This window comes from Mixophyes fleayi, chromosome 5, assembly GCF_038048845.1.
Source record: "Mixophyes fleayi isolate aMixFle1 chromosome 5, aMixFle1.hap1, whole genome shotgun sequence".
Taxonomy (NCBI): domain Eukaryota; kingdom Metazoa; phylum Chordata; class Amphibia; order Anura; family Limnodynastidae; genus Mixophyes; species Mixophyes fleayi.
Window position 1 is genome coordinate 13,703,416 of NC_134406.1, and position 27,756 is coordinate 13,731,171.

Consider the following 27,756-nt stretch of genomic DNA (forward strand, 5'->3'; position numbering starts at 1 on the left):
TCTGATTTGCTTAACCTTGTTACCTTGTTTGTATATATTTTTGTTCTTTCTGTATCATGTGTCTTGGGTCTCTGTTTTCTGTATATGTAATGTACGGCTCTGTGGACCCTTTGTGGCGTCTTATAAGTTAATGATAATAATAAAAAGTTGTTGTTCTAATTTTACTTGGCACTGAATAGACATATACGGGTTGATGCAGAGTTAGTACTACGTCAATTTGCATAGGGTATCTTGCGTGAAATCACAGATATGTGCGTTTCTGGCACTTATAACTGCTTGCACTGGGAGAAACAGGAAGGGGGAGTGAAGGGCGAATACAGTGAAGGCATGTTTACGCAAATGTGGCTTTTGAAGACTTGCAGAAACAAGTATATACTAGAGATGCTCACTGACCCCCGTGAACTGGTTTTGGTTTTGGTTTTGGATTAGCTTCGTGTTTTGGTTTTTGCAAAACCGCCCTCGTGTGTTTTGGTTTTGGATCTGTATTTTTTAGAAAATTGCTAAAATATGCTAAAATCACATAATTTTGTTATTTGTTTGTTCCTACATTATTATTAACCTCAATAACACTAATTTCAAGTCATTTGCAGTCAATTTTGACCACCTCACAGGTCACAATATTATTTTCATACACTTTCAAACACAGACTGCAACAGTTCTTGTCAGTGATAAGAAGAAGGTCATTGTCATGCCTGGGCATAAGACCATAAAAATCCACCTCTTATGTGTGGAATTATTTTTACCCAAATCCGGACAACAGTTGGCTAGCCATTTGTAGCATTGTAAAGCCACAGTCAGTAGAGGTAGGTACCTTAACCATCTAGGAACCTCATCCATGTTACACCATTTGATGCGAGTTCATGAAAAGCTTTTGTGAAAATCTGAAACTTTTGCTTAAAAAAAACAACAAGCAGTCCAGCATCAGCTACCTCCGTTCTCTCAACTAGATCCCTTCACCTGCAATCTACACCCCTAACACCTTCATCATCAATATCCTCACAAGTGATCGGAGTTAGTCCTGCATCAAAGTTTCTAATGTGAGATGACTTCTCCCCTATCCAGAACTCCTCAGAAGAATCCTTGAGCGTTAGGCCCACTGCTGCTGCTCCTGCTGCTGGGGGTGGATCTTCAACCCAGAAGCAGACCAAGATGAAGACTACTATTAGTTTACAACAATTGACTGTTAAACAATCCTTAACAAGATTGAAAGCTGTCACCCAGTCGCAAAGCAGATCACAGACGCAAATGCGACTATGCTAGTATTAGATCTACGTCCAATATCGACTATTAATGCAGCTGGTGTTAGACAATTACTTGAGGTCTTGTGTCCCCTTTACCAAATTCCAACACAACACCATTTTAATAGAATAGCTATTCCTCACCTCTACCAAAAGGTACGTTAAAATGTAATTATTGGGCTACAAAATGCCATTCTACCCAATGTACACTTAACCATAGTTATGTGGACAAGCGGAACTGGGCAAACTAAAGATTATATGACTGTGACAGCCCACTGGGTTGGTGATTCACCATCACCAGCAGGAACAGCAGCAGCATGTACCCAAGTAAGTCACATTTTTATGAGGCAAGCTACTCTGTGTATCATCTGATTCACTAAGAGGCATATTATTATTATTATTATCGTAGATTTGTAAGGCACCACAGTGCTCCACAGCGCTGTACAGTAGGGAAGACAAGGACACACATAGAACAGGACATACGTAAAACAAGCACAGACAAGGCAGACAAAATGAATGGAGACATGAAAACAAAGGGTATGGAGGAACTTGCTCATTAGAGAGCTTACATTCTAAAGGGAAGAGGGCACAGCTAAAACAAGAGAAGCGAGTGTAGCTCAGAGTGGAGATTGGGTTAGTAGTTATGGTGCATTAGTGTGAATAGTGTTATCGAGGATAAGGTCACCTCTAAAAAAGAGATGGATTTTGAAAAAGCATCTAAAGATTAAAAGGCTGTTGGAAAGTCTGATTGAGCGTGGTAGAAAATTCCATAAGTGGGGAGCAGCACGGGAGAAGTCTTGTAGGCGGGAGTGAGAGGTGGTTATCAGAGATGAGACAAGGCGCAGGTCAGAGGTAATACCGCTGACAACCTTTTTGAAAAACTAAGGGATGTCATTGCAACATGGCTTATCCTGCTTGGACTCTCCTGAGGATATGTGATTTCTGATAACGCCACCAATATTGTTAGAGCATTACAGCGGGGGGAATTCCATCGCATTTCCTGTTTTGCTCACACAATTAACTTGGTGGTACAGAACTTTTCAAAAAATGACAATGACATGCAGGAGATGCTGTCTGTGTCCCGAAATATTTACGGTCATTTTCGGAATTGTGCAACAGTATGTAGGAGAATGCAGCAGCTGGAAGAAGCATAGAATTGAGGGGGAATGTACTTTAGTCCAGCGAAGTAGTCACCTGTGAAGAGAGAGCAGACACTGTTAGCTTGAGTCAAGTGATTCCCCTAATTAGACCTTTTGAGAAGCAGCTAGAGAAATTGAAGGAGGAAATGAAACAAAGCAAATCTGCTAACTATATTGTAATTGCAGATTAAGTACTTAATTTCCTTCGCTAGGATCCAAGAGTTATCAACATCTTGAAATCGGATCACTACATTTTGCCAGCTGTGCTTGACCCTAGGTTTAAGAGCTATGGGCTATCAACTTTACATTTCAGTGTACAAATAAGCTATCAAGTATTTGTGTCAGCTCAACATTTTGACATTTGAGCTGGTCTAAAAGAATTGCCCAAAAATCGTGACAGTTCTGCCATAAAATGAACTACAAATTCCATGAGGAAGGCAATTATTGGCAATTACATAGTCTTCTGTGATGGTGCATTCCAGTGGGGATGAATTAGTATTGTTTGAGGAAGATGTACACAATGATTAGGGTGAATATGATGACAGTGTAGATTGCAGGTGAAGAAATCTAGCTAAGAGAAGGGAGCTACCTGATGGTATGCTTGGTAATATTTTGGATAGAATGGCATCTTGGCAATTTTATGTTTTTCTACAGTAAACTTTCATCTTTATTAGGGAGGTTTTTTTTTCTTTAAAAAGGTACAAGCTTTTTATTTACATTTTTGTTTCCCTGACTTAAAACCACTATGCACTTGATCATAGGCTTTAGAACATGATGTAGAGGGATTAGTATAATTATGACTGAGACTGGAGAATGACAATGTTTCTGTAGGAGCTATGGCACAGTAGAATGTCACTGGAGACATTTAAGAACACTGACAGCCCTATTATTACAATTTCTGTTTCAGCACTGAACCCTGCCACCTTTCCTGTTTCTGAGTGAGCTATGATACACTAAAATGTAACTGCAGATTTAGACCAAGCCAGCCCTATAATTTCTATTTCAGCAATGACAGTTAGCAATGGAGCTATCCTCTTTGTGTGCAACCTATATAACACCGTACAATTTGACTGCAAAGTCAGAAGAAAAGCCTGCCAGACCTAGTATTTGTATTTCAGCAATGACAATTAGCAATGGAGCTCTCCTCTTTATGTGTTAACTATATAACACTGTACATTATGGGACTGCAGATTTAGAAGACCAAGCCTGCCCTATTAATTCTATTTCAGCAATGACCATTAGCAATGGAGCAATGGAGCTCTCCTCTTTGTGTGTTATCTATATAACACTGTACATTATGGGACTGCAGATTTAGAAGACCAAGCCTGCCTCAGTAATTCTATTTCAGCAATGACAATTAGCAATGGAGCAATGGAGCTCTCCTAAATGTCACTGTAGACTTTGAAAAATACTGCTACCCCTCCTCTTTCTATCCTACCTATGCTGCTGCCCAACTGCTCTACAGACTGTGCTACCCCTTCTGTGTCCCTCTGTGAAATGGCGCTGAATTGCCGTGGAGGGGGGTACGTATAGAATCCAAAATTCGCAAGATCCGGGATCCGACAGCGTAACAATGACGTTTTGCCTCGTTTTCAATTCCGAAAATGCGTGAAAGTACCGAGCCGGCTCGGCTCAGGATTCGGATATGCTAAGTTCAGGTGTGTTCAGTTCTCGGGGAACCGAGCCTGAGCATCTCTAGTATATACGACTGCTAGGAAGCAATTTCTTTGCACCTGCTAGAGACTTAGGACTAAACATGCAATTCACAGCAGGATCAGGGAAGGGGAGGCGTCTATTAGCTGTTTGCATGGAGCACAGAATCAGGCAGTGTTCGGGTCCTCCATGCAGGAGTTTGATCCCCAATGCACCAACTTCTTGGATAGATGCTTTAGGAGTGTATATCACGCTTGAAATAAGCTCCTAATAAAACATCCCTTTTGATGCAGCCTTTAAAGGGACATTATCATAAAATGTTGCCTATTTGACAAACATGGTTTGCAGAATTAAAAAAAAATTGTGAGTCAAATGACAATATTCCCGTGAATAAGTAAAGCAAAAAGTACTGCAAGTAAGTTCAAGCTTGCATTTATTTTTTAATGGCCATAATATTTTGGCCAGTCAGTATAATGAGATCTGACAGTAACAGCGGATGTACACTTAGTAAGAAAAGTAGTAACACAGTGTAGAAGGGGCTACCAGTTCACTTGTGACCTTTAATTAGTTGTATCACAATTAGAAGCTTGGAACTAACCTGTATATTGTGTCCAGACATGATGCATATAACAAATATATCTCAATATAGGGCTTATTTAACATTGATGTGCTGTAGCAAACATACGGCATAGAAACTGACAGCAAACACATTTGTGTCTAAAGCAGTATGTATAACTCATACAACACAAATTGACTGCTTATAACAGATATTACAGCTCTATGATTCATAGCACACAATCTACAATACATATCAAACAGTACATAACACAAATCGTGTATATTATAAATACAGTATAATATGTCATACATTTATTACACATATATGTATAAGCTCACAGGGAGGGTCTGTGGTTTATGGATAACTGGACACAGTGAGCAGGGTGGAGCCAGGTCTCAGGGTCTGCTTCAGTTGGGATGAGAGGCGGATCCTCCGAGCTGGATGTCCCAAATATACTGTATCTCCCAGCTCCTGAAATGGGAAAGAGGGACAATTCAAAAATAATGTAGCCTGACCTGAAATGAGTTTACCCAGATCATGTGCCCCTAAATTGATCACTTTGTATTGCTCCTTCTTGAATTGATTCTGCCACAGATCATGTCCCTGTTCTATTTTACAACAGCTAGTAGCGGGCAAAATGATTCCCACTTTCTCTATCTACGTGTGAGGTGGCGTCCAGCCAGCGAAGGTCTGATAAGTGGATGACTCAGCAGCAGAGTCGCCATCGTCCTCTGGTTGCTCCTCTTCAGCAGCGGCTGAGCCCACTACAAAATTGTTCCTTCCAGATGAGACTGTGATCACTATAAGGAACAAACACATAAAATTCCCCCAGCGCACTGCTATAGCCAGCAAAAGACCTGTAATTTCTACTGTAGATAAAAATGCAAAAGTCTTAGTTGCAGACATTTGCAAATGTATGTTAAAGCCACCCACCACTTCAAGGCGCTTTTGCTAATAGGGTGTTCCTAACTCTAAACAGTATAGTAAATATATTTGGCCCATACATATGTGTTTTTAAATTGAGAGCTAACTTACCAAAGAGGTACCCAAGAAGCCTCCAGACAGCAATTCAGCGCCAGTACCCCCCTCTCAGGTACTGACACCAACATGCCTCTCAGACAAACACAGAAGTAGAAGCTGCTCAATCAATTTGCAAATGTGTGCAACTAAGACTTTTGCATTTTTATCTACAGTAGAAATGGCAGGTCTTTTGCTGGCTATAGCAGTGTGCTGGGGGAAAATTTTGTGTGTTTGTTCCTTTTAGGATAACCCCACCCTTTCAAGCACCTGCTATAGCCTATAAATTGATTGAGCAGCTTCCGCTTCTGACTTTGATCACTATGTGGTGGGCAGTCTGTCAGGGATTCAGAGTGCAGCTGCTTCATTCTGATTTACTTTCAAGCTGCCTCTTATTGAATGCTGAGTCAGATAGCCCCCCCGGGCAATAAGTCCCAGTGCTGCTTCTAGTACTGGGACACTGCAGGATGGATATCTGGGGAGTCCGCAGCACAAATTCCATTGTGCAGCATGGTGGCAGCTGACTGGTGCCCCAAGCAGCCACATACCTTGGTTATATGGTAGTGCCACCCCGTCTGATTTCTATGAACATGGGATTATTTCAGAATAGGTATTGTAAATGTGATAGAAGAAGTTAAGTAGGATGAAGCAAGGAAGGGTGTTACAATAAAATAAGTAAAGGGCCAAGGACAGAGCTTTGTGGGAGTGAAGGGAAGGATGTACCAGGGGTAGAAACACTAAAGGAGCGGTTCATTAAGTAGGAAGTGAACCAGGAAGAACTGTGTCACAAAGGCCAATGTGTAGGATGTGTAGGAGAAGAGGGTGATCAACAGTGTCAAAAGCAATAGAGAAGACCAGGAGGATGAGTATGGAGAAATGACCTATAGGCTTTGCTGTAAGTAGATCATTGATCACTCTTGTGAGTGCAGTTTCACTGGAATGTTGGAGATGGAAGTTTGATTGCAGAGAGTCGAGAATGGAGTTAGAGGAGAGAAAGTTAGACAGGCGGTTGTTCACCAATCGCTCAAGTAGTTTGTAGACAAAGGGGAAGAGAAAAATAGAGCTGTAGTTGGACAGAGGCTAGATCGAGAGATGGTTTCTTTAGACTTGGTAATAGGAGTGCATTTTTAAAGGAATGGAATTGTGCCAGTGGAGTAAGACAGGTTGAAGCGGTGAGCTAGAGGTGGGTATATAGTAGTGGAGAGGGCGTGGAAAAGTTGGAATGGAATAGGGTCGAGGGAACAGGTTGTAGGGTGAGATGATGAGATGAGTGTGTCACTCACCGGACTTCTAGACCTGGAGTCGGGCCGCTCGCCCCTCTGCCGGTGCCTGTGCTGCGCCGCGCCGTCCACCATCTTGACTGTGCTTCTGCGCATGTGCAAACCAGGAGGGACTTTTATAACCTTTCCTTTCTTGGTATTGGCTATCCATTAGCCTTTCCCTATTTAAAGCACCTCTGACCTCTCCTTAATTGTCTGTTCTTGATTCTCACTTCCCTGTGACAGCCGTGATCTACGTTCCTGTGGTTTCTGTTGCTCTCAGCATTCCAGCATCTCCAGACTCTTCTCTGACCACCGACACCTGCCTCCCGCTGAACACTGTAGTGACCGCTGCTTCTCACCTGTTGGCCGGATACTCCTCAGCCACATCCGTGGTAAAACCTGCCTCCCGCTGAGCACTGTAGTGACCGCTGCTTCTCACCTGTTGGCCGGATATTCCTCAGCCACGTCCGTGGTAAACCTGGTTCTCGATGTGCCCTGCAGCAACCGCTATCTCTGACTTTCTGGCCGGATACTTCAGCCACGTCCATGGTAAATCTATCTCTGGCTGATCACCATAGCCTTCGCTATACCTCATCTGTTGGCCAGACATCCAATAGCTACATCTGAGGTAACCTCGCCTCCGACTGATCATCCTAAAGCTTCTGTTACTTCTCACCTGCTGGCCAGACATCTTTTATCTACAACTGTCGCATATACCTGCTCTCATGTGAACTCACACATATCTCCTAGTTGTCGGATTCTATTCCGATGATAGTGGTTCCTACCAGCTGACTGCCATTTGCATCACCCTTCTGCCTTTAGGGTTTATTCCTGCAACATCTCTTCTCCTTCCATTTGTTCGGATTGCCAAACTTCCATATCTAAGCTGTACTCCGTTGCTCTGCGCACTCTCTTGAGGGCCGCGACCTGCACAGTGATGCCGCAAAAACCCAAACCCTTTTGCGGGGGTCCCTGGAGAAGACCAGCCGCTGCGTTAGACTCCACGCCTCGAGTGTAGTGATAACTACTGGCAGAACTCTGGGTCAAGAATTCTAGTGACCGTGACAGAGTGCAGAAACTTTGTCTTCAGCTACAGGAGAAAATAAAGTGAGATGGGATCGGGGAGTGTAGGAGAAGGTGGGTAGAGTGGGTGGAGTGGGTGGAATTTGAGATGATCAAATTTGTTAATTGTTGTTGATGTTGTCTTTGAAGTAGGTGGTAAAATCATGGGCTGTGAGGGAGGAAAGGGGAGTAAGTGCAGAAGGGCAAGTGAGTTTAAAGTGGCAAAGAGCCAACATGGGTTAGAAGACTGGGTGGATATTAAAGATTTGAAGTATGTTTGTTTGGCAATTGAAAGGACAGTTCTGTAAGATGAAAGAATTAATTTATAATGGAGGAAGATTGGGATAGAAACGAGATTTCCTCCAGTGGTGCTCTGCAGTGTGGGAGCACTTTTACAGGTAGCTGTCTGTTTGATATGCCATGGTTGGGGTTTGGAGCTTCGGAGACTGTAAGTGGTGGCTGTAGCTGTACTGTCTAGGGTTGAGGTGAGTGTTTTGTTGTAGAGAGAGGCAGCCTAATTAGGGAAGGACAGTGCAGTTATAGGAGAAAGTAGTTGTTTAGCTGAAAATGAGAAGTGGATTAGTTTAAGAGGGCTTAGGTGTAAGGAGCAGACAAGGTCAATGGAGTGTTCATCACAGTGGATAGGAGATGATGTCCACTGAGAGAGGAAGTGAAAGACATATAGTGGCAGAAGACACAGTGGTATTATCAATGGGAATTTTGAAATCACCTAGTATGAAAGTGATAAGTTGTCATAGAATTGGGAAACTGGACTTGTGTGATGATAAATGACAGCAAGCAACACGAAGGTGGAGAGTATAAAATAAATAGTGTGGACTTCGAAGGAAGAAAACAAGAGAGATGATACCAAGTTAGTTTGTATTTATATGTCGCAGAGTGAGCATATTGCAGTCACAAGTCCATGTAGTAGGTTAGTGTGTGATTGGATGGTGAGGTCAAAGAGTGAGCGCAGTGCAGTCAAATAGTGTATGTAGCAGGATAGTGTGTGATTGGATGGTGATGTCACAGGGTGAGTGCAACAGTCAAAGTGACGTTGCAGCTTAGACTATGATTAGATGGTGATGTCCCTAGTGAGCCAAGCGCAGTCACACAGTCTATGTAGCAGGTTAGTGTGTGATTGGATGGTGATATCACAGTGAGCGCAGTCACACAGTCTATGTAGCAGGTTAGTGTGTGATTGGATGGTGATGTCACAGCGCAGTCACACAGTCTATGTAGCAGGTTAGTGTGTGATTGGGTGGTGATGTCACACAGTGAGTGCAGTCACACAGTCTATGTAGCAGGTTAGTGTGTGATTGGGTGGTGATGTCACACAGTGAGCGCAGTCACACAGTCTATGTAGCAGGTTAGTGTGTGATTGGGTGGTGATGTCACACAGTGAGTGCAGTCACACAGTCTATGTAGCAGGTTAGTCTGGGGTTGGATGGTGATGTCACACAGTGAGCGCAGTCACACAGTCTATGTAGCAGGTTAGTGTGTGATTGGGTGGTGATGTCACACAGTGAGCGCAGTCACACAGTCTATGTAGCAGGTTAGTGTGTGATTGGGTGGTGATGTCACACAGTGAGTGCAGTCACACAGTCTATGTAGCAGGTTAGTGTGTGATTGGGTGGTGATGTCACACAGTGAGCGCAGTCACACAGTCTATGTAGCAGGTTAGTGTGTGATTGGATGGTGATGTCACACAGTGAGCGCAGTCACACAGTCTATGTAGCAGGTTAGTGTGTGATTGGGTGGTGATGTCACACAGTGAGTGCAGTCACACAGTCTATGTAGCAGGTTAGTGTGTGATTGGGTGGTGATGTCACACAGTGAGTGAAGTCACACAGTCTATGTAGCAGGTTAGTCTGGGGTTGGATGGTGATATCATCTTGCCAGCTTCACCAGCAGTCACTGGCTAACCAACGGCTTGGTCTAGAGCTCATAAAGAGAACAGATACTGCTTCACAAAGGTAACAACATGTGTAACAATTTTACTTGTGGGAATAAGGGCCACTTATGAGTCTCCTGAAAATGAATATGTTTCCCACCCCTGTACTAATATATGTAGTTATTTCTTGCTACTAAACATGATCATTTTTCCATCTCTTATAGAAACCACATATACTCAAGAATCTGGAATCTCTCCTGTTTTACCTGAACTCACTGATACACCATTAAGAAACATTAGTAAGTAAGCGGGAAAAATACTATTATGAACATCGCCACAAACTTTAACGTGTTCATCTGCATGCAACTGCTAAGGTCTTATTTTATGTGAAAGTGGATATTGGTTTGTGATAAAAAAAAAAAATCATAAATGAGAAGAAGGGGGGAATTGCCAGTGCAAGGAATCCACCTTTATACCTGGTTTATTGTCTTAAAGAAAATACATTGCATGTCCATTTCTAACAATGCACAAGAAGATGTATAGATGCAATATAAAAGAGCAGTTGTCCCACCAGAATAGACAGAGGTGTTTGACACTGTATGGAAAATGCTGAGGAGCTGAATACACAAATGTGCAATGGAGTACACAGAGATTCTAGGTACTGCCTGGGCAGCGCATCGCTTCTCTGGGGTACACAGATATGTTGGCTCTGTTTGAATAGTGCATAGTGCGCAATAAGCAAATTGATCCAACAGAGTATATCGCAACGACTCTGTAGAACAAAGATAGACAGCAAGCGTAGCGGAGTACGTACACACAGATGAGAATAACTAGCAGCGGGATTGGTACAACCAAATTCTTTGACCCCTATGGACTGCCCCAGGCATCCCTGCAACAGAATATAGACTTTGCTCAGTGAGGACCCAGGCTGCGGCTCAGTATAGTTGGTTCCCTTTGTGAAAGCAGCAGAGTACCTAGCTGGTATGAGGACTCTGCCAAAAACACAGCAGATGGAAATATGGTATAAGTGTGCTGCTGCCAGGGACACTGGAAACAAGAGTTGAAGAAACACAAATAGCAGCTATACTTCCTATTATAGTCCTGGAGCGGGAGTATCGATGTTGAACACAATTGATACTCAGGCACTGAGCAGGTTCTTATAGTGGCTGGATGATTGGTGATTCCCTGCATGTGTCACCAGTACTGGTGGTTAGTGGTAACACCTGAGAGAGGTGTGATGTCATCTCTAGCCTGAGCCTGAGCCCAGCTGGGTTATGTTAAGGATTATAAATGGGAAGGCAGCGATCAGCGGACTGCTGAATGTAGGAGGCAGGACAGTGATGTCTAAGTCTGCTGGTACGGGCAATTTAAAAAAGCTTTAAATGGATATGATTTCCAGCAATAAAGTAAGCATAAGATGCGTCATCAGTCAGTTGGATTGTTATCGGAGAAAAACAAGATTGAGGTGAACTCGTTCTGAAGGCTCCTATTGGCAAGAGTTTTATGCATCAAAGTTCAAATCCATCAAAGCCTCCACCTATCAGCTTTATGATCAGTTTGAAAGTTTGAATAAGCTTTGACAAGAGTTCAAGAGGAGATGAAATTCATGATAGTTTGGTTATATTCCTTGGTAATCCAATGGCTATTGTCAAAAGGGTGGTTTAATTTATTATGTTTAATGTTTGGTGACTACAATATGTATCTGTTTTATTTGTTTGTCTTTCAGATAATTTTACCTTCAATGGGGTCTTTAAAAATATAGAAAGTGTGACATCATTTCTTGGTAAGTACAAGTAAAGCAATTACATCACAACAAACCATTATCCTTTACTGTCTATCTTTAAAAACATACATGTTATTATTACTGCAATTTTATTGCTAGGGTGCCACAATACTCCTCAGTAGTAGAAACAGAGTATATGTAAAACATGACACAAAGACATAAAAGGTAGAAAGGTGGGAGCAGACAGAACATAGGAAGGAATCTGCTTACAATCTGGTGGCTGTATGGAATATTTTCATTAACTCTGAATCCATGAAGCCATGGTAGAAGGCTGAAGTTGACACAGCCAACAGAAAGTTGACGATACATAGATAGATATAAGTTAGTTAGATAGATAGATAAATAGATAGATAGATAAATGGATAGATAGATAGCTACGAACATACTATCTCATTGGTTTTCCAATTAAATTATGGATTGTGTTTAACTAACCATGGGTATCCCAAGATGACTAGAAAACTTGGTGAATTAATGAGTGGAAAAGTGATCTGCCACAGGAGGAGAAGAAAACTTGATGGGACTCCCAAAAAGAGGTAAACCATCCATCCCATTCCAAGAAATGCTGTTCTGTAGTGGAATGAATGATAATTGCAGGGTCTTAGCCAAATTATAATCCAGGAATTACCTGCAGCTCCACTATCGAGGAAGGTTGAGGTGTGGTTTGCAGTGGTAGCAAAAAGCAGTCTTGTAGGAAAATTTAGGGACTTTAAGAATTTAGAGCAAGGAGAACCACTCTGTCATTCAATAGGTACTGTGATTTCCTAAAGTGTTATGTTTTTGGACAAGACGTAGTGTAATGTCTACCAAGGCCACAGCATGGGGCCACAAGGTCAGTCCTACAGAAGTGCTTCTCTACTAGACTGAGGCGAGATACCCCTAATTGAATGGGTTCTCCATCACTGTGGAAATGGTGTAGAAGGTACCCGTTGCCTCCTCTCTTGATATATCTCCCTGTGTCTGCAGTCCATCTTGATGAACAGATTAATAATTGTATCCAATATCTTGGATGGAGGGTATTGCAGAAGGGCATCCTTTATCACCTCGGCTAAGGAAACTTGGAAATGACTGCATCATTCCAAGAGGTGTACGCTGCCCAACTATGAAATTCTGAACACTATATTTCAGTGGGACAATTGGTTTGTCTCGGAGCTTGTAGTGAAATTTCTCCTATCTGGGTCAACATACAGGAGGGATAATGCAGAAGAGAATGCCTTCACTGTCTGCAATGCAGAGTCATGAGGCTTTAATGAAAAAGACCAGGATTTTGGATCTCCCTGAAGAAGTGAGATAATGAGCCCCACTTTGTTGTGATTCAGCAAAGGACACTGGTCGCAAATGAAAATACAATTTTCAACTGTTCATGAAGTGTCTGAAGCAACCTTTGTCATCATTAAACCTGAATATGGAAGGTGCATATTAGGCTCAAGAGGTGTAGTTTGTACAGTAGCAGTGGTCTTAATTTGTTTCTCTTGTGCTGACTGCCGGGTGGCTAAAGTATGCACTGCTTGTTGTAGGTACACATTTTGATTTGCTAGCACCTGGGCAAGACTAATCAGCAGCAGGCTGATTCTCCATTACTGACAACAATCCTCTAAATTTTATTGCCCAATGATAGTGTTAGGAAATCACAGGAATTACAAGGTGATGTTGTAGTAAAACAATATGGAGTTTATTGCAGTACAATACATATAATAATGGACAGAGCTAAAGCACACTGGATTTGGCAGTAATAAAAAAGTAGACATTTGATAGCACAGCCTCCGAGGTAATGCAGGAAAGAGTAACAGTCAAAAGACAATGCAGGAATATACACAGTCTCGGAGGCAATATATGAATATAACAGTCTTTGAGGCAATGCAGGAATATAACACAGAGTCCAGCGATCACTGCAAAGCCCTGCTGAGCAAGCAAATGATAATTACCGCAGTCTGTGCCTGGGAATACTGTGTAGATCTATATGAAGAGTGTGCAGATGCATAGACCGGTATCAGGAGCCAGGGACCAACAGACTATTAGATGCAAATTCAGGTGTTTGTATTCAGAAGACAACGGACTGCAGAGTCAGGAACTACTGATCCAAAGAGCACACAGAACACAGATTCAGGAACCAGGATACTAGCATGCAACACTATCACTGACAATGAGTGCAGCACAGGTGAGAGCTTACAAAGTGCAGCCTGGTCTGAGCAAGAAATAGAATACACAGCAAATGAAAACCTACCACTTACCCCATTTCAGAACATGTGTAGGGGTAGGGGTATGGGTATAAGCTCCCAAATGAATGGTATATTGCTTGACCCCGCCCTACCCATAGCAAAATTGCCATGAAGTGGTCAGTGTCATCCAATCTATTTCTGGGACAAATAAGGAGTCCAAGATTATTTCATGTTATTTAGGTAATGGAAGTATTATAAATGTCTTTGTTTTTTTTTGTTTTTTTTAGAAAAGATCAATTAACAATGTCCAAGTGTGCAAATATACATGAACATTTCCTGTGTGCTCATTGCTTTTCAAAACTTAATGAAATAGTAACAACCAATCAATTTATCATAAAATATCTGCTATGATGTCTTGACCACATCCACACTTCAAATACATCATCAATATATCGAAACCAACATAAAAATGTTGTTGCAAGAAATAATGTGAACACATAAAATTCTCTTCAAAATATCCATAAATATGTTCTGTAGGATAAGATCACATTCAACCCCATCTGATAAACAAAAATAAACATAGACTTTGTGTTGAGCAAAGGCACATTCTGATCCCGGTGGCCGCACCCTGTTTGTGTATTTTTATTTTCTGACACTCCATGGAATGTAGTTACAGTGATTTCTTTTGAGGTCCATGTCTCTTCAACACAGCCTGGACTTACAGAAGTAGAGACAACAGGTATTGCAATTGCTATTACTGGCTCATGTGATCATCCTGATCAAATGAAAGAGTATAAAGGAATTAATACATATTAAAAGACTTGTTACAGCCTTCAGTGTACACCGGAAGACAATGTGTGGAATACTTCCACTAGGGCGAATCCCTCAGGGATTACAATCACATTTACACCCCATTATAATAGATGGAACATTTCATTCTGTACAGTGTGGAAACAAGTGTTAAACAATTGCTCCTTTGATTTGTGCATTCTTTTGATTAAGCATTTTCAGAAAATGATCCCTGGCCTTGAGATTAATTAACTCAATGATATAATCAAATCCACTAACACTACAGATTATTCTAGCCATACACATCCATAAGACCACTGATTTACAGGTCAATAATGAAGCTATACAACTATACCACAGGGGAGTTATCGGCAAGTCATATTGGGACCTAGCACCTGGTGATGGTTTGTAAACGGGACCAGCTTCCAGTTCATACAATTTTGTCATCGGGCACTGAGGGCTCCACCTACCATCTGAATTGGATGGAGGAGGAAGAGATTGGATAAAAACCAAATGCAACAACTCATATGAATGAATCTAACGGATAAATTGGGCACAGACCTAGTTGTTTGGTACAACGTCTGCAGTCCTAAATATTTCTTCAGTACAACTTGATGAGGAGAAAAATCATCAACTCTTTTTTTTATTGTCATCTTAATGGTTATTACATGTTTAATTTTCAAGATTCAGAAATTGATGAGTTCACTTTTTTTTTTTAGACACATTAGTTTGTTTTTTGTTCTCAGAAATTAATGACTGAGATCTTTTCTCAAATGATACTAATACTTTGTTATCGTACAATAGTTTCCATTCTCACCCCACTCACACTGCCGGGTCGAGGCTCAGTGTGGTCCAGGGCATCTACCTGGGTCGGCTGACCCGGGAATTAGACCCAGGTCTTTTGGAGAGTTATTCCCGGGTCCGAACGGGGTAGATGTAAGTCTGAGCGGTGAGACCCGGGTTTTTCAACCTGGGTCTCACCGAAACCTATGTCAAGTTTAAAAAAAAAAAACACATCACACGAGGAACCACTCAAAGCTCCTCTTGTGATGTTGCCAGTGAGACCAGGGCAGACCCATGTTCAGCGTGAACACAGACTACCCCGTAATTTGCCACGGCATCCTGCACTGTCCCGGGTTCATAAACCTGGGATGTTGCCAGGACGGCAGTGTGAAAGTGGTAACATAGTCTCAGACTCTGTGCATGTTCCAGAAATGTGTTACTTAAATATCCAGTATCTATATCCTGAATATATTCCCTTGTTTATAATTACATAGTAAATACTTAATCCTGATACATTGCCATGTGACCAGTGCTGCCCAATCCTACGAGGCTTCTTTTACAACCTCATTATATTTGAACATTTTGCACAGGTGAACACTTGTATTGTTTTTATTTAATTCCTTTGGTAGTGAGAAAGGGAACAATGTGGCCTGAAACATCACTATATGTAAGCAAGTGACTATTTGAGGTTAATGTAACAATCCATATTGCAACTTGTAGATTCTGCAAGTTGCCGTTATTCAGCGTCTTTGCAGGGGAAATTTAAAGCTGCGATGTCTTTAAAGGCAAAACTTGCAAAACCCGCAGTTTAATACATTTACCCCCAGAGGGTATATTTACTAAACTGCGGGTTTTAAAAAGTGGAGATGTTGCCTATAGCAACCAATCAGATTCTAGCTGTCATATTGTAGAATGTAATAAATAAATGATAACTAGAATCTGATTGGTTGCTATAGGCAACATCTTCACTATTTAAAACCCGCAGTTTAGTAAATATACCCCCAGGAGTGTTTCTCGTTCTACTTTGGATTATAAAGTCAATCTATGTAATTTTGTAATTTTATGACAACTCCTTTATAATGAGTTTTATTTAACAAATTACAATACGTGCTATATTTGCTTTGTTTCACAGACTGCCTTGGTTCCCACTTTACCTGGTTGCAAGTCATATTCACAAATTTCCCGGCTTTACTTAATTTTGTGAGCAAATTAAAATGTGTGACCGGTCTTTGTCCCAAAGACCTGGAAGATTACGGCTGTACTTGTAGATACGAGCTGGAGGGACTTCCTGTAGATGCGGCCGACAGGTGAGAATTATGTCATATGGGTAATGGTATATCCCCTAATGCATATTATATATAGAATAATATATCGCTCATTGGAGATTATAAGGATATTAGAAGTCACTTAGAAGATCCGTGACCATGTAAAGACACAAGGCTGTAGTGCTTTTATGCAAGTCACTGAATTCTGTGGTAACTTCTAATATCTACAATAATTTACTATAGGGGGGTAAATTTTCCCTTGTAATGCACAACTTTTTCTAATGGACATTGGAGTTATGACATCAGAGCTCACCAATTATAAAGTTATTACTACCAGGAGTTTATGGTTATATAGGTATGAATTGTTTATTTTAGAGATATTAAACATCATCTCCATTTATAATCTTCCAAAAGGAAGTAAATATGTAAAATGCAGAAAGGAAAAAAACTATTGAGTAACTAAATTAAGTCTATATTCTGTATAATATAAAGAGGATAATAAACTGTTTTTAGTAGTGTTGTTTAAGCCTTTATTTTTCTATAAATATTCAGCAAAACACTAAGACATGTTCATTCTTATCAATACGAGAGGGGCCTACTTTATAGTTTTAAAAATTACAATTATTTCATAAAATCCAATGAAACTGAGCTCTGCAGAGATGAAATTTTAAGGAATAATGTGAGAGGACATGAATAGCTTTCATCATCATCATCATCATCATCTATTTATATAGCGCCACTGATTCCGCAGCGCTGTACAGAGAACTCACTCACATCAGTCCCTGCCCCATTGGAGCTTACAGTCTCAATTCCCTAACATACACACACAGACAGAGAGAGACTAGGGTCAGTTTTGATAGCAGCCAATTAACCTACCAGTATGTTTTTGGAGTGTGGGAGGAAACCGGAGCACCCGGAGGAAACCAACGCAAACACGGGGAGAACATACAAACTCCACACAGTTAAGGCCATGGTTAGGAATTGAACTCATGACCCAAGTGCTGTGAGGAAGAAGTGCTAGCCACTAAACCACTGTGTACCACAGTGATGTCACTAGTGAATAGTGCATGGATAGGTGAAATAATAGTTCAGGCTACAACATGGCTTCCTTAAAAGAGAAAAAGAAGGTCAAGTTGCACAATCAATTTATAGCTGGGAAAATGTGCCAAGAGAGGAGAAAAGAAACTCACTACAAGTGTGCGGAATCCCCCTATGGTCATCTGTCAGCCTTTCCGTTGTAAACCTAATTAATAAAAGTGGAATTCCGTGTTACATTAAATGTATAATTCCGTGTTACATTTGGAACTAAGACTTTTATTACTGTTTTAGACGCAGGTTTTACATGAGGTATTTTTGTTTGTCTGGGAAACGAGTACAGGAAAAACCCTGTATTTACCCTGTACAAATTTTCAAATACGCGAAAGGTACGCTTTAAACCACTCCATAGATTGTAAGCTGGCGAGCAGGACCCTCTTACCTCTCTGCCTGTATTGCCCAGTATTGTCTTATTTACTGCGTTTGTTTTCAATTGTAAAAACGCTACGGAATTTGTTGCCACTATATAAATGAATGTTGATGAAAAATGTTGATGATGAGCAGATAATCCAGGTATTCGATTTATGGAATACAATTAATAGGTAACGGAAATGACAGTATAGCCCCACTAAAATTCATATTATTCTCCTACTAAAACAATATTGCTGTATTTTTCTCCCAGCTGTTGTTTCCAGCATCGGAAATGTTACGAAGAAGCGCTGGAGATGGATTGTGTTTGGGACCCATCCAGAATTATTGCTGATGTCAGCTGTCTATCAAAGAACCTCACCTGTGGTAAGACCCTAGGGCATTGGTTCCCAAACTTTCTCAGTTCGATGCACCCTTAGGGTTACCATAATTTTTCCAAGGCACCCCTAAGCCAAAATAATTACCGGGTAGTCCCGTTTTTTTAAGTAGTTGGGTCAAAATAACGTAAGATGTATTTAGGCTCCTTCACCATCACATTGTGCCCCTTCATCATTTCACTCTGTATCCCCTTCGCCATCTCACACTCTGTGACCCCCTTTTCATCAGCTCTCACTCTATCCCCCCTTCAGCATCTCACTCTGTCCCCTTTTCAGCATCTCACTCTGTCCCCTCTTCAGCATCTCTCTCTGTCCCCCCTTCAGCATCTCACTCTGTCCCCTCTTCAGCATCTCTCTCTGTCCCCCCTTCAGCATCTCACTCTGTCCCCTCTTCAGCATCTCATTGTGTCCCCTCTTCAGCATCTCTCTCTGTCCCCCCTTCAGCATCTCACTCTGTCCCCTCTTCAGCATCTCATTGTGTCCCCTCTTCAGCATCTCTCTCTGTCCCCCCTTCAGCATCTCACTCTGTCCCCTCTTCAGCATCTCATTGTGTCCCCTCTTCAGCATCTCACTCTGTCCCCTCTTCAGCATCTCATTGTGTGTCCCCTCTTCAGCAGCTCTCTCTGTCCCCTCTTCAGCATCTCTCTCTGTCCCCCCTTCAGCATCTCTCTCTGTCCCCCCTTCAGCATCTCTCTCTGTCCCCTCTTCAGCATCTCATTGTGTCCCCCCCTTCAGCATCTCACTCTGTCCCCCCTTCAGCAGCTCTCTCTGTCCCCCTTCAGCATCTCATTGTGTCCCCCCCTTCAGCATCTCACTCTGTCCCCCCTTCAGCAGCTTTCTCTGTCCCCCCCTTCAGCGTCTCACACTCTGTCCCACTTTATTCTCTGCTCCTCTACTTACCTTATTTCCTCATTTTCTGCTGTCTTCTTTCCTGGTGTCCTCTCTGCTGCTCCTCACTGACCCTGTCGGACATGATGACATCACGTCCGGCAGTCAGTAAGAACAGTGAGGAGGAGGATCCGGCGCTTGATTGGTTAGTTCTTTTTTTTTCTTCCTCTTCTTCTTTTGCAAGGGCGGCCGCGGCACCCCAGGGAGCCGCGGCGCACACTTTGGGAACCGCTGCCCTAGCGAGACAAGGTAAACACGCTGGACTTCACGGAGTTCAGCCTTCCAACCACAAAGGGAATAATTGTTATCGATCTCCAGGGTGCGCCTATAAGGAGGTAACACTAGGCTTTGCTACTGAACAATACAAAGCAATTTGGCAATACAATTGGCAAGCCAATTTGTATAGATATGATTGTTCAGACCATGGGCAGAGGAACTGAATAATTCTGACTACTTCCTGACCAGTTGGAGACCTCACACATTGGATGGTGCTCAACCATGGATGTGTTTTGCTCAATGGAACTAGTTTCCATTTTTATTCTTCAAAATAAATCAAAGCATTGCCCCATTGGATGCAGTGGTCCAGTGAAATCTATACAGTTGTGGCCTGGTAATTCAGTGCTGTTTACCACAGTTTTATTAATTAACAAACAGCAGTAAGTTGCATCAATGTACACTGAAATTGCATCTAAGACATAACAAGTAAATAAAATGTAAGTAAAGTGAATTAAATCGCGGTATGGTAGCACCATGGTTAGCATTGCTGTCGAAAAACGCAGGGTTTTATTTCTAACCAGTAATGAGGATTAGATTTGTATTGTTAAATCGAGTTCCCCTTTCAATAAGACTTTTATATCCGAGAGCTACAGTCATTGTGACTGACAAGGTATACGTGAATTGTACACATAATTATTCCCTGTAATCCTCATTATAAAACCAGACAGATGGTGGAAAGCAGATCTGTAAATGGGGTCTTGTGTTCCTTTTACCCCCCAGAGTCTGGCGATGGATGTGAGAAACTCCTATGCGAGTGTGACAAAGATGCCATTCAGTGTTTTGTGAACACGCACATTAACTCTTCAGTAAAAGGAATGGATATCGCCTTCTGCCCGACTCCTGTTACAGGTAATAAATTGCACAGTGTTAATCTGGAAGACAATGGAACATTCCTGAGATGCAGGTGGCCTGCGCGGTTTGAGAGAATCTCTCTGCCGCCCTCTCATGGTGACTTTCATGTTGCAAGTGATTGATTTATTGACAGTAATATGTGAAAAATGCCAAAAGGGGTGAATACTTTTTTTTTATAGGCACTGTATATCCCTCTTGTAAATCCACCTCCCACCCTCCATAGTCTATCTTTTCTCTCCCCAATTTCCATCCTCTCCCATTAGTATTTTGTGGGTGCTGCTTAATAGTGACAATACCCAGTAACAAAGTCAAATATTCAGCAGAAATCACAGAAACATTCTGAAGTGGAAAGAGAGTGAAGATTTGAGGGCCAAAAAATGTGGCCAAACAAGCCCATTGTTTTGTCCTAGTCCGGTCCTAGTATTTAATTTCTCCACCCCACAAGAAAGATCATTTACTTATTGTATTTAGGTGCAAAATTTGTACTAAAGCAGCGACCAGACACTTACTTGCATTACCAGTCTCATTTTGTCTGCAGTACTAAGCACTTAATTGGATGTTTACAAAACAAAAATCTCTGTTACAAGTTAATTTTGCAACACAAAAACTACTCCAGATGCAGAAAGTCCAGCTTTTGCTGTTATAACAGAGATTTGTGCATCAAAATCAAGGTTGTGCGCTGCTAGATATATTTTGTGTGCTATGAAATTTATTTTGAGACAAGTATGCTCCCAAAAAAATATGTTTATTTCAGAGAATTGTGTTACATAATATTTTGTACCACGTAATCAATATAGTGTGGTTAACAATACAATCTAGTGTTGCTGAAAGTTGTTTGCGCCACAAAATCAATCGCGCGTTACAAAATAAATGTTTTTATACTACATAATTTATTTTGTATCAGAAAATACTAATTTGAAGCACAGATGGAACTTAAAGAAATTAATTAGACTAATAACTCTGCACCACTCACAACTTCGTATTATCACCAGATATGATATGTGCTTATATCATATCAAATACACCTTTAATAAATAAAATACACAAAATAAGTAAACATATTTTATTGGAAGCAGGCCTGGATTTGTGGAGTGGATACAAAGGACCTGGTCTAAACTGTCTGCTGAAGTGCCAGCCTACAGGGATCATCATCATCACCATTTATTTATATAGCGCCACTAATTCCGCAGTGCTGTACAGAGAACTCATTCACATCAGTCCCTGCCCCATTGGAGCTTACAGTCTAAATTTCCTAACAAACACACACACAGAGAGAGAGAGAGAGATTAATGTCAATTTTATAGCAGCCAATTAACCTAGCAGTATGTTTTTGGAGTGTGGGATTAAACCGGAGCACCCGGAGGAAACCCACGCAAACACGGGGAGAACATACAAACTCCACACAGATAAGGCCAAGGTCGGGAATCGAACTCATGACCCCAGTGATGTAAGGCAGAAGTGCTAACCACTGAGCCACCGTGCTCTTATTTTTACTATAATTTATCTTACACAGATGATACATCTAGGATAGGTTGATACATCCTCATCATCATCATCATTTATTTATATAGCGCCACTAATTCCGCAGCACTGTACAGAGAACTCATTCACATCAGTCCCTGCCCCATTGGAGCTTACAGTCTGAATTCCCTAATATAGACACACACACACACACACAGACTCTCTGTGCCTCAGTGATGTCAGTGGTTCCTATAACGGACTGAGCCAATAAAGTGGCTACCAGCATTCTATGTATATAGCAGGTGTGCTTATATCACACTAAAACCATTATACAACCAGGGCTACCATCATATCCCTTTAATTACTGACACACATAACATTTGTGGGTGATTTCCATTCAGTCTGTAAATTGCCTCCAATTAGTCTCAATGTGTGATAATTAACAGAATGGTTTGTCAACCTCGGGTTCTCCCTCACTTTCTATCAGAGACAGGGGTATAACAATAGAGAGTGCAGCAGCTATGGAGTCCGACCCCCCTTTTCCCTCCCCGTGGTTTCCACTCTGGGGTGGTGGGGATGGGGGGGGGGTTGTCCCGAGAGGCAAGACTGACATTGCTAATCCCCTACATAGGCAAACCGAGGGGGGGGGTGCCCTAGTGCCTGGAAACCCCCCTCCAAGTCTGGGGCACTGTATAATTGAGGTGGCTGGACCCTGCTCCCGCTTCACACGGCTCTGCTTGAAAAGGGAGAGCTGCGTGCACCTAACAGTAGTTTACGCAGCATTGCCCATGTATATTATGGGGATAGGAAGAATTGGAGAGCAGCCAAGCACTGTCTAAAATTATAGCCACGCCCACATTCATGCTGGTCACGCCCACTGGCGGCGTGGTGTGGAAACTCCCCTCTACAAATCGTGCGTTTGCCCCTGCCCTACCCAAATTTTGTTATGAGTCATATTCTGCTTCGACAGAGAGAGAAGACGAGCAGTCGAGATGTACTGTAAGTTATATTTAGTCTTAGGATAATAAAATATGTGTGATCCGTAGACCCAATTTCTCTCACAGACAATACTGGATCTGTCACAACCATAATGCTTTTCTAATAGCACCAATAAATGTCTTTTCTCTGTCTTTTTTTTAGTGTCCCCAGAAACTACAGTCAAGAAAAATGAAATGATTTTGGATTCAAAATGTAAGTTGTTCATTTCTGGGCTAAAGATCTCACACGGTCAAAGATCAATGCAGAACTAAAATATTCATTTGTTGCCTCTGTTGCTTATGTTTGATTATTTATTAATGACGTTGTTTATTTAGAACAGCGCAGGAACGCGCAGATTCTGAAATTACAAGTAGAAATAATTACCCTGCTGGTGGTATGAACAGTGATTTCAGAGCGTAACTGACTCCCCGTTTAGTCCTCACTGTGACCGGAAACATATAAAAACAAAAACAGTCACGTGATCGCACGGCGGCTCCCGCGACTGTTTTTCTTTTTAAATCTGTTTCCGGCCGCCATTTGATTTATTATCCCGACGGACAGCGGGGGATGGTAGGCGGAGGGGAGCGCCCCTCCTCCTTGCCTACCCCGCTCCCAGCCGGCGCTGGGAGAGCCCTCTGGGGATCGCTGGGCCCTAGGCAGCTGGCTAGATTGCCTAGCAGTAAATCCGGCCCTGCTCCAGCCTAGGATTCACAATTGGCAAACTAAAGGACACGTTAACAGGGATTAAGGGGTATAGTTATCAAGTGTTGGTTATGGAAAAAACACTGATTCTTTGTGGTTTGCCGTCATTTTTTTAAAACAGCAATTTTATTAAAGACAAAATCCGATGGTCATCATCATGTATTTATATTCCACCTAACCTTGTCCATTCTAGTCCTGCCACATATGAATCACCCACTCACATATATAGTATCATCAGACGGGACATATGGACAGAACAGACTGTACTATGATTATCATAGAAGAAGAATTGGGAGTAAAATATCTGTATGAAATCCGTGGGCTGGAGTTTATAACTTGTTCCGTGTAACTTACACGGCTCACAGGCATGTACTAAATTCAGTCAGTATTGCTCTTGAACTGCCGGTAACCACAAAACAGCTGTCTGTATCATCTAACTCCTCGTTATCCCTCCAAGGCTGTGACTCACACGGATCAGTGAGGGAATGTTCTCTGATAAGCACAGGGGAATATATTTATAAATAACTTTTCCCATCTACAATTATAATTGCATTCAGAGAATACCAGATGTATGTGTAAAAGATAGGACACTGAAATATATTCCTTCCACCGGTGTGTGAGATGTCAGGTCTGGCCGTCGTTTTCCACTTATCACAATAAAATGCTGTATTTATTTTTGCATGTATAATATTCCTATATTGCATGGCTTACAATGACTATATAACATATCCCATGTATTTTCAGCACAACATAATAGAAGTGTGGATTCACCGTATGTTTCAACACAAGAGGGTATGTCTGGACTGGTTCTATAATGGTTAAGAAAAATTAAAAAATGCTTTTATTTATATATATATTATTATTATATATATATATATATATATATATATATATATATATATGTATATATATATATACACAAGTTAACCCGTGCATGATACTCATGCATTCTAGTCAAATCAAGCTACTTAAGGTGTTAAAAAGGTTCTTGTCATCTTCATCACCACACACACACACCGCTAGGCTTTTATATATTATATAATGCTAAGAATTTAGTAGGTCAGTGTAGTATATAACTCCGCCCAGCAGGTGGCACTGCAGCTTGAGCACTCTGTCACCCGGTAGTTTTTTCCACACACACACACACTAACACACGCCGCTAGGCTTTTATATGTTAGATAATGCTAAGAATTTAGTAGGTCAGTGTAGTATATAACTGCGCCCAGCAGGTGGCGCTGCAGCTTGAGCACTCTGTCAACCGGTAGTTTTTTCCACACACACACATACTAACACACGCCGCTAGGCTTTTATATATTGGATATATATATATATATATATATGTGTTTACTCAATGGTCAACTGTTGGTAGTTAAGCAATTAATTAGAGCTTTAAAGTTCATATACCACACTGAGGGGGGGACCACAAGTTCTTAAATACCTCAGTGATGTCATTACTTACATACATACAATAAAGAAATGTCTGCCTTCAGTGTATATAGAGTCCGCATACACTTTAACTGACATTAATAAAGGGAACGGAAGAGTTCAATTATAAAGAGGATAGAAAAACTATTTTGGAGAAAAGATGCCTTAGAGGTGATCTATTTAATACGTATAAATATATTCAAGGTCGATACAGTGATTTGTCTAATGGACTTTTTATACAAAGGACCAAAGAGAGGGTAAGGGGTCATCAGTTGTGGATGGAAGATGGAAGAAATACGGTTTCGCCATCAGCATAGGAAAGGATTCTTTACTGTAAGAGTGGTTAAGCTGTGGAATTACTTACCACATGAGATGATGGCAAATTCATTAACAGCACTTAAAATGCCTTTCTTGAAAAAATTATATCTATAACTATGGGACATTAATGGGATGATTAGCCCATGGAATTTATCCCATTGTCATTTTCGGAACTGACTTTCTCCCCCCAGTCCTGAGTCTTAATAGGCAACTGGTACATTTTGGGTTTTGTTGTCCTTTTCTCTAGATCGACTGAATTACAGTTTATGAAAGGTTGATCTTAATAGCTCTGTGTCTCTTTTATTACCAACTTTGTAACTATATTGAAAGCAGTGTTAAATACTTTCCTTAAATGTTCTTTCTGAAGGGGATAATAAACATGTATTTTTCTACTTAATCATCCGCTCTTCCAGACACTTTTTCTTTTCTGAGGTAATTCATCTTTAACTGTGAGAGCAGCGTGTCAGGAATTGCATGTTCCAAAGATATTCCTTATTCTGCTTAGTGCAGAGTATCACAAGTGTTAACCCCTGAAACACCCGTAGAGTGTTCTGCGCAATTGTTTAACACCTGCTACCTGACAGAGGCGGAAGTCGTGAGCTGTGAGCCCCGGTGCAGGGAAGCAGGAAGGAGGGAACCGGGGCCCACAGCTTGCTAGTTCCCCGTGCATCGGGCCCCATTATCTCCAAGGGCCCCAGTGCACCACACCTGATGCACCAATGGTAGTTCTGCCACTGCTACCTGATTAAAATCTAGCAGTTGACTGAACCTTTTCCAAAATTTTCCAAGCATTGAAAATGTAAAATTTAGTGGTGACGTAGTCAAATTGCTCCCAATTTCATGGCATCGGGAATCGGGGCAGGAGGCGTGGCGCACATCATAACGGGGGAGTGTCCATGTCATGATGGGGGCATGGTCACACCCTAGGTGCGTGCCCAGCACTTTTGAAACACTAGGTGGCAGTATCTCCCACCCCTTCCTTGCTTACACCCATTCCTTTCCGCGCTCACCAACTTCCTGACCTGAAAGACAAAGCTGAAAGCCGGACAGAGCTTTGGGATCGTCCCGACTAAATCGAAACAGTTTGCAGGTATGGGAGGTATGCATTCACCAATGTATTTGTTCCAAATTCACCATTATTTCTACAGAACCATGAATGACATAAGCCGATGTTTTAAATTTAAATCAGACCTTGACTTGCATGAATAATATTCTCCCCTGTACTATCATCATCATCATTTATTTATATAGCGCCAACATATTCCGTAGCACTTTACAATACTATTCATGACTTATTATTGAAATTATATAAATGACTCGCTCCTTTTGTAGTGTTACAATGTATCATGTTTACCAACACGTATTCTAAGCCAGTGACCTTAGGATCCCACTGTGCTCTGCTGCCACCTGCTGCTCAATTTAATCATTACATGCCCCCTCCCCTGTCCACATCAAAGTTGCAGAGCCTCGTTTTCCTTTGATTTAAATCACTAGTAATTCTCTTCATCATGTGTAGTTTTTTTTTGATAAGATCATTAAAAGTAGCAAAGTATTTATATGAATTATAACGCAAAAATATTTTTTCTGTTTGTTAATTATTTTCATCAAATTAAAATAATTGTGTGAGCACGGTGGCTCAGTGGTTCAATTCCTGACCATGGCCTTATCTGTGTGGAGTTTGTATGTTCTCCCCGTGTTGTGGGGGTTTCTTCCCACACTCCAAAAACATACTAGTAGGTTAAATGGCTGCTATTAAATTGACCTTAGTCTCTCTCGGTCTGTGTGTATGTTAGGGACATTAGACTGTGAGCTCCAATGGGGCAGGGACTGATGAGAGTGAGTTCTCTGTACAGCGCTGTGGAATTAGTGGCGCTATATCAATAGCTGCTGCTGATAATGAATGTGTTGAAATACTAATGTAGCGTAGATCAGGTCTCATAATCTGTTTTTGGGGTCTCCTAGTTACCAGATGTACAATATATTTTATTGGGAACCTCTAATTTTGGGTTTACAGAAAAATAACACAGACTTGGGGACCCAGAACAATTAAACGCGGACACCACAAACCATGTAGATGTGGGTGGAAGCTGTGATATAGCTTTTATTTTGGCAGTAATTAAATCTTACAAAGAATTCCATGAAATTCTGCTCTGCCCTACTCTACCACCACCTCCAATTAACCAAGCTATAATATACCATGCTAGAATTATAATTTTTCCAAAATAAATAGTCGAGGAGCGAAAATGACTGAGCATGTCCCTGCCACAAATCAATCTCTGAAGCACTGTGCACTCATGGGGGTATCAGATATTGTTTTGTAAGTGTAACTGATCATGTTAAAATGTCATTTTTTAAAGGAATAGATGATCTTTATCATCAAGACATCTTTTCAAATCATGTTTTGCATTTCAACAACAA

General features: G+C 41.4%; 1 protein-coding gene and 1 long non-coding RNA gene across 2 annotated transcripts in view; both read left to right on the forward strand.

The window, feature by feature from the left end:
* The first annotated feature begins 7,356 nt into the window (after positions 1-7,356).
* Positions 7,357-27,756, forward strand: part of OC90 (otoconin 90) — a 55,414-nt gene continuing 35,014 nt past the window's right edge. Inside the window, exons 1-6 of the mRNA XM_075211469.1 lie at positions 7,357-7,417; positions 10,046-10,120; positions 11,548-11,604; positions 16,465-16,639; positions 18,315-18,427; positions 20,323-20,451. Of these exons, the coding sequence (XP_075067570.1) occupies positions 7,357-7,417; positions 10,046-10,120; positions 11,548-11,604; positions 16,465-16,639; positions 18,315-18,427; positions 20,323-20,451 (610 nt within the window). The remainder of the gene's footprint in view (positions 7,418-10,045; positions 10,121-11,547; positions 11,605-16,464; positions 16,640-18,314; positions 18,428-20,322; positions 20,452-27,756) is intronic.
* Positions 23,054-27,756, forward strand: part of LOC142158084 (uncharacterized) — a 22,692-nt gene continuing 17,989 nt past the window's right edge. The window contains exons 1-2 of the long non-coding RNA XR_012692725.1: positions 23,054-23,106; positions 24,340-24,387. This is a non-coding gene — a long non-coding RNA (uncharacterized LOC142158084). The remainder of the gene's footprint in view (positions 23,107-24,339; positions 24,388-27,756) is intronic.